This window comes from Garra rufa, chromosome 16, assembly GCF_049309525.1.
Source record: "Garra rufa chromosome 16, GarRuf1.0, whole genome shotgun sequence".
NCBI classification, from domain to species: domain Eukaryota; kingdom Metazoa; phylum Chordata; class Actinopteri; order Cypriniformes; family Cyprinidae; genus Garra; species Garra rufa.
This window is the reverse complement of record NC_133376.1, coordinates 12217255-12225670: the sequence shown is the minus strand read 5'-3', so window position 1 is coordinate 12225670 and position 8416 is coordinate 12217255. Positions and strand designations below refer to the sequence as shown.

At 28.1% G+C, this 8416-nt stretch overlaps 1 protein-coding gene across 1 annotated transcript; it reads left to right on the top strand.

Annotated features, from left to right (window-relative positions):
* On the top strand, positions 1-967 carry LOC141287892 (small integral membrane protein 32-like). Its single transcript, XM_073819988.1, has one exon. The coding sequence runs from the start codon at positions 435-437 to the stop codon at positions 756-758; it is 324 nt and encodes a 107-aa protein (XP_073676089.1). The 5' UTR covers positions 1-434; the 3' UTR covers positions 759-967.
* Positions 968-8416: the final 7449 nt, after the last annotated feature.

Sequence of the window (8416 nt, the reverse complement as noted above, 5' to 3'; positions counted from 1 at the left end):
AAATCTACTTTCAATATATAGTGAATTTTGTCTTAAATATATATCATTGTGATTATAATGTGTTCAGTTGTTCACCCAACAGACAATATAATCATATGATAATATTGGGTTTTAATTTTAAAGAATAAAATCACAAAAAGAAAAACCACCATGCAAAACCACTGCTGAAAATCAAGCATTAGTACAATTTGACTCAAAACCTGATCCAGAACTGACAACTAGCCCCAGTGCACAATATAATGCAATAATAGTCTGAATTGTATGTACATAAATACAAAGACATTACTTGAAAAAAGTACCTTTTCAAATACATTTAGTGAATTATAATGCTTAGACTGTACTGTAATATCAATAGGTGTAACTGTATGTACTATTATAAATGTACATATCTAGTGTGTATTTGTCTTTTCTTTTTTTTCTAGTCTAGATTCATCATGCTAAGGCAGATGCTGTTGAACTCCACGGCAGCGGCGCGAGACTTTGACCTGATGAGCAACACGCACACACCGGCACCTCTGAACGTGTCCCACGGGCCCGTGAGCGTCTCGGCCCTCCTGAAGCCTACGGGCCGCGGGAGCGCCCTGCGAGAGGGCGAGCCTTACAAACCGGACCTGGCCACATACATTGTGATGTGCCTAGTGCTCTTCCTGCTGGTCCTCCTCATCGTGTTCTTCATCAACTGTCAGCTGAGGAACTCTTTCTTCGCCTCCATGCCTTACGACCGCTCGCTGCGAGAGGCACGCAGCTCCTACAAATGACCCTTTGGAGCCCCACGTTGGATGCAGGTGGTTTGGGTGACAGAACCAGCGGAGGATTGAAGCCGAACTCACCCGTGTGATTGATCTGTCTGTATATAATGACTGTTTTGTACTTCTGCACGGCCTTTTATGTCCATATACGGTATATCACGAGTCGTGTGCGTTATGTAAGAGATTATTTTCTTGTACGATGTTGAACCATGATTAAATCTCACATTCATGAGCGTCTGTGTCTGGAAAATGTGCTGATATCGATCACGGATGATAGGATGAGGTTGTGATGAGCAGAAGCAAATGTGCTCACGCTGCTCTTTGAGATCATCTCAGCTCTGCTGTTTTACGCTTTTTTTGACTTCACCTTCAGAGGACACAGGTGCGGTCGAGCAGGTAAAAGAAATCATGTTTGTATCCTCATGTCATCATTTACTCATCTTTACAAATTTTTTCAAGCACGTATGACTTTCTTTTTTGCATTGAACACAATTAAGGAGTTTTAATTAAATCCATGTTCTGTGATAGTTTAATATAATAGTTTAATATGAGTTTTATGCCCATTTGAAATTGTTATTTTAGTCATATATTATATATATATATATATATATATATATATATATATATATATATATATATATATACATATATATATATTAGTTTTAGTAATTTTGTAACTTTTAGTAATTTTGTAACTTTTGTCCTTATTATTATTATTTTATATTTCCGTTTACCTTTATTTTTATTTCAGTTTTAGTAATTTTAGTGCTTATTAAACTTATTTTAGTTAGTTACCAAGTTAATATTTCTTTGAATATTTCTTAAAACAATATTATTTTAATATTATTAAATATTATTCATATTTAAAGTCTTTTATTTTTACATTTTTAGTTTTAATTTTAATTTCAGATTTGGACAGTTTGTTTTTTGTGCTTTTGTCCTTTAATTTTTTTTTATATTTCTGTTTAACTTTATTTTTTATTTCAGTTTTAGTTTTAGTAATTTTAGTACTTATTACACTTATTTTAATTTCATGTTTGTTACCAATATTTCTTGAAACAATATTTTATTATTTTAGTATTTCAGGTCTTGTATTTTTACATTTTGTTGTTTTGGTTGATTTTGTCCTTTTTATTTTTTATATTTCTGTCTAGCTTTATTTTTATTTCAGTTTTATTCTTTAGTCATTTTAGTACTTTATTAATTAATAACTTGTTTTATATATTTAATTAAACTTGTTTTAGTTTAGTTAGTTGCCAGGAAGAATTTTCTTTGAAAATTTCTTGAAACTATATTTTATTATTATTTATATAGTATTATAATATTTATTCATATTAAAAAATATATTTTATTATTATTTATATAGTATTTCAGTTTTAGTCTTAGTAACTTACTTATTAAACAAATTTTATCTAAGTTAGTTATTTCTAATCTTCACTATTTTAGTATTATTTATATATTTTTATAGTATTTATTCATATTTCAAATCTTTAATTTTTATATTTTCATTTTTAATTTCAGTTAAAGGTTTAGGAATTTTGTTTTGTGCTTTTGTCATTTTTATTAGTTTTTTTATATGATTTATTAATATTTTAAATAACCTTTTAGTTTTATATTTTTAGTTTTAATTTTAGTTTTAGGAATTTTAGTACTTATTAAACAAATTTATTTTAGTTAGTTGTTTCTTATTGGCACTATTTTAGTATTATTTATATATTTTTATAATATTTATTCATATTTCAAATCTTTTATTTTTATATTTTCATTTTTAATTTCAGTTTAAGGTTTAAGAATTTTGTTTTGTGCTTTTGTCATTTTTATTAGTGTCTTTTTAATAGGATTTATTAAGATTAAGATTTTGAATAACCTTTTATTTTTATATTTTCAGTTTTAATTTTAGTTTTATTTGTTTTCTATTTGTTTTTTTATTTTAATAATTATAATTATACTATTTATGATTAGTTTGAAGGAGCTTTTATTTTTAGCTTTTCAGCTTTCATTTTAATTTTAGGTTTAATAATTTTGTCATTTTTATTTTTAAATATAGTATTTATTAATAGTTTGAATAAGCTTTTATTTTTAGATTTTCCGTTTTCATTTTAATTTGAATAACTTTTTTGTCATTTTTCTATTTGTTTTGTAATTATATTATTTGAATAACCTTTTATTTTTATATTTTTAGTTTTCAATTTCATTTTAAAAGTTTCAGTAATTTATGTACTTTTGTCATTTTTATTAGTTTCTTTTTAAAATTTCTACTATTTCTTCTTTTTGTTATTTCAGTTTGTTTTAGTATTAGTAATGTTAGTATTTCGACTTGTTTTCATCTAATATTTACATTTTATTAAATTCCAGTTTTATTTCAATTATTTTTTATTAACAAAGATTTTTAATAGCCTTAGTTAACTGGTTTGAGCATTTTTCCACTGAAAAAAGTAAGTCATTTGGGTGAGTAAATGATGACAGGATTTTAATTTTGGTGCTGCATTGTTCCTTTTAACATCTGAGCCAAAGGTTTGAGCTTCAAACCCTATTAACCATCATTGTTGTATCCTGTGAGACACTTCATATGAAAGCAGCAGCTAAATGAGTCCAGCAGCAGTTAGTCTGGCTTCCCCCCAGCTGAGCCCGAATCATCTATCGATGTTTGTCTGACAGTTATTTTATTCTCCCGAAGTTACGTAAGACACCAGAGCCAGCGGAGATATAAATCAATCTGATATCTGTCTTAATCCGCATCCGATGCGCCAAAGCCGCGATGACAGACGCAGAGAATCAGGTGCGACTCGATAAGAGAGACGCCGGGCCTATAATACCAAACCAAGACAAATGGATGTGTCTCTTTCCTCAAGAGCCTTTCCAAGCCGCTCACAAAGACTGAGAGAAACCAATGTCCATGACAGAAATATCCAGCTGTTTTGAGGTATAATAAGATACAGTCCTCAAATAATCACAGATTCTGATGAGCCGCGGTGTGTGTGTGTGTGTGTGTGTGTGTGTGTGTGTGTGTGAGAGAGAGAGAGAGAGAGAGAGAGAGAGAGAGAGAGAGAGAGTTTCTGACCTAGCTACACTGTTAAGGACAACTTTGCTGAAATTGTCCCCAGAACTTCTAAAGGGAACTTTTAACTAAAGGAAAATGGCCTGAAACTCGTAGGTGCTTTTAAAGGGCAGTTAAGAGGAAAAGCTTAACCTTCAGAAAGTATTCATTCTCCCCAGGAGCTCACAAATATCAAATGAGCTGGTTGTTATTTATTTGATATGCAATTTTGCAATTTTAATCCTGTTACCATGTACTTTTTTTTTCTAGTAATAAACATTAAATGAACATAAATTAAATTTAGAATGGGTTACAGGACAAGTAATTGGGTTACATATTTGACTTTTTTCCTTTTTTTTTCTTTTTTTACATACTATTAAATATAAGTTCAACTGATTATTATCAACACTCTTCAAAGGTTTGGGGTCGGAAAGATTTTTAATGTTTTTGAAGCTCACCAAAGCTTTTTTGACTAAAAATACAGTAGAAGCAATAAAAATAATTTTTAATTTTTATATTTTAGTTTTAGTAATTTTGTTATGTGCTTTTGTCCTTTTTATTATTATTATTATTATTATTATTATTATTATTATTATTATTATTATTATTATTATTATTATTATTATATTTCTATTTAGCTTTTTTTGTTTGTTTGTTTGTTTAAAAATGTTAGTACTTATTAAACATATTAGTTAGTTAGTTGCCAAGACAATATTTCTTTTAATATTTCTTGAAACAATATTTTAGTGTGGAATTTTGTTTTGTGCTTTTGTCCTTTTTTATCATTATTATTAATAATTATTATTATTAATTTCTTTTTAGTGTGATTTTATATCAGTTTTACTTTTTTTTAGTAATTGTAGTACTTATTGAACTTATTTAATAAACATTAACATTAAATAAACATTAAATGAACATAAATTTACCAGTAATTTTTTAAAATGTATTAATTTAATTTATTAATTTTAATATTTTAATTTTAGTAATTTTGTTATGTGCTTTTGTCCTTCTTCTTATTATTATTATTATATTTATATATTTCTTTTTTGTTTAATAATTTTAGTACTTATTAAACATATTAGTTAGTAAACATGATAGTTGCCAAGACAATTTTTCTTTTAATATTTCTTGAAACAATATTTCATATTTTAGTATTATTTATATAATATTATAGTATTTATTCATATTTCACATCTTTTATTTTTATATTTTTAAGGTTTAGGAATTTTGTTTTGTGCTTTTGTCTTTTTATTATTATTATTTATTATTATTCATTTCTATTTAGCTTTATTTTATTTCAGTTTTAGTTTTAGTAATTTTAATACTTTAAAACTTGTTTAATAAACATTAACTATAAATAAACATTCAATGAACATAAATTTACCAGTAATGGTGTTACAGATTTGACTTAAATTAAATTTTTAAATAATTTTGCTAAATTATTATTATTATTATTATTATTATCATTATTTTCCACATATAATAAAATATAAGTTAACTAAGTCAACTCATTATTATCTTACAACATACACTACTGTTCAAAGGGGTCAGAGGGATTTTAAATGTTTTTGAAGCTCACCAAGGCTGCATTTTTTTTTTTTTTACTAAAAATACAGTAAAAGCAATAATATTGTGAAATATTATTACTGTTTAAAATATCTGTTTTCTATTTGAATATATATTTAAATGCAGGTTATTTCTCTTTTGCAAATCTGAATTTTCAGCATCATTACTCTTCAGTGTCACATGATCCCTCAGAAATCATTATAAAATGCTGATTCGCTGCTCAAAAAACATTTCTGATTAAATCCTGGTTCTATGATTGTTTATACGATAGTTTATATTAGTTTAATATGAGTTTTATGAAATTTAAAACTGTTATTTTAGTAGCATTTATATGCTATTTACATTTTGGAAAAGTCTTTTTTATATTTTAGTTTTAGTAATTTTGTTATGTGCTTTTGTCCTTTTTATTATTATTTTTATATTTGTATTTAGCTTTATTTATTTATTTTCCTTAATAATTTAGTACAATATTTATTTTAATATTTATTTTAATATTTTTAAGGTTTAGGGATTTTGTTTAGTGCTTTCGTCCTTTTTATTATTATTATTATTATTATTATTATTATTATTATTATTATTATTATTATTTTCTATTTAGATTTATTTAATTTTAGTAATTTTACTTAATTTATTCAATAAACATTAAATAAATTTGGCATTACAGCATTAATTAGAAGAAATAAATTAGAAAAATTAGAAGAATATTCCCCTTTTTATATAATTTAGGTAAATAACTCATTATTATTATTATTTCACGTATAATTAAATATAAGTTCAACTGACTGTTATCTTACAACAAGACTGTTCAAATGTTTGGGTTTGGAAAGTTGAAAAACATTTCTAAAGTTTTTGAAGCTCACCAAGACTGCATTTTTACTTAAAAAAAACAGTAATAACAATGATATTACTTGGATCAGCGGCCATATTGGCGATACTTGGATGTAAGCGACAGCATAGATTGCATGGTTAATGTACTAAATACGTTGTTCTGCTAATTTATGCTGTCTAAACCATGAAAAAAAAATGTGTGGAAGCTGCTAAGCAGGGAAAGGGCACAATATTTTGACAAACTAAAGTTAATAGGTTGTAAAGATATGTACATGCAGTATTAATTAAGATATTAGCCTAATATTTCACCTACCTGACCGGAAATTATAAGAACAAACACGAATGTTGTCAAGATTCTTGCCCTGGAAATCCTGGTTCAGTTTGGCCAACCACAAACAGCTTTTGTTCCTCAGTTTTTTGCACTCTTCTCCTTGATTTGTTATAACTTTTGGCAGTCTATAGTACCCCAAATGTTTTTGCAGCCCAAAACATGACCATAATTGACCATTTTCAGCATCAATAATCAGCAAAATATGCAAGTTTTGTTTGGTCGAGTGGTATTGTTTACTTTCAGTGCAGCGATTGCTGATAGGTCGTGAAAACACTCTACCTGGAAATAACGAAAAGAATAACAACGTCAACTGTAAAACTGTTTGCACCACAAAAACAGTGTGTTAATTAAGATAATAATTAAGATAATACTCTAAAATAATATGGTAAGACACACCAATTTGCAGTAGGCTATCAAGCAGCAAAACGAACTGTTTTGTACATCTAATAGCTGGACTTGAATAAGACCAGAAGCCACACCCATAGCATTTACAAATGGCCGCGCCCAAGCTTACGGCAAAAATAAGATGATAGAACGCTGTAGATAATGCCAAAATCATGATCTGTTCAAAACAAGATCCTGTTTATGCAGTGTTACTTGTTTGGTCGTTTATTTTACACGTTCAATATTTCCCATTAGCTATTTGTGCTTTTACTGCTTAAAAAACTCTAGAAACTGCTTCCTAACGAGACTAATATTTTTTAAATATCAAATTTATAGTTATATAAGTTAATCTGCAGTCATAAACACAATAGAACTGTCTGTATGTGAAAAGCCCTGCATGACAGATAATGTCCTCATTACTTCACAACAGACCATCATTACCATACATTCTGTCAGTCCGCGGCTCTTCAGTGTCACAGTCTCCTGATGTTTCTTTAGGTTTTTTTTTTTTTTTTTTTTTTTTTGCGCGCTGGTGGGATTTAGATGAGAGTTTGGGTAAATTGGAGTGTGTGCAGTAGATGATAATGACTCATTGTGAAACTGGGTTAATGACATTGAAAAGATGAACAAAGTGAAACGGCTTTTAATGTGCCTTAACCAGCATGAATTCATTAGGTTCTGTTCTGCTTTTACCTGTTAATGGGACAAATCTAAAACGAGTAGGCAAATCTAAATTGCGTTTTTCCTGCCTTTTAAATCGCATGAATGTGCTGTGAAACACACAAACATGCAGCGGTTGATCAACTTCTTACCAGCAGGTGGCGCGCTTCGTTTAGAAATAAAATAAAGGTTACTGAGGAAGAAACCTGATCCTCGTATTAAAGTCAAACCAAATTTTATATTTAGAAAATGGTAATAAAATATGACAAGAACTCAGAGTTAAACTGTGTCAGGACATATTAATCTTGATAATCACAAATGAATTAGTCAAGGCAATATGTATTCATGATACTTTCAAAATTTCTCACATTATCACAGTTTATTCACTATACACTCTCAAAAATAAAGGTGCTTCGCGATGCCATAGACGAAATTTTTTTGTCTTAATGGTTCCATAAAGATCCTTTTACATCTGAAGAACCTTTCTGTTTCACAAAAGGTTCTTTGTGGCAAAGATTCGTCACATTATAAAAAGGTAAGCAAGAAATGGTTATTTGACTGAATGGTTTTTAGTGAAACCAAAAATGGTTCTTCTATGGCATTGCTTGAAGGACCTTTTGAAGCACCTTTATTTTTAAGAGTGCAGTTTAGAAAATGGTAATAAAATATGAGAAGAACTCAAGAGTTAAGTTGTGTCAGAACAAATTCATCTTAATAATGTCACATAACTTTGATAGAAAGCTAGCCTATGTAACAAATTATGGTCAGGTCAAAGTGTCAAAGATAAATTTTGGTCCCAAGCTTTTATAAATTTTACTGGTAGTACACTGTATGAAGAATTTTTGGGGATAAAATGTCACA

Excerpts from the sequence above, each read along its gene's own strand:
- LOC141287892 (XM_073819988.1), top strand. The coding sequence starts at position 435 with ATGCTAAGGCAGATGCTGTTGAACTCCACGGCAGCGGCGCGAGACTTT.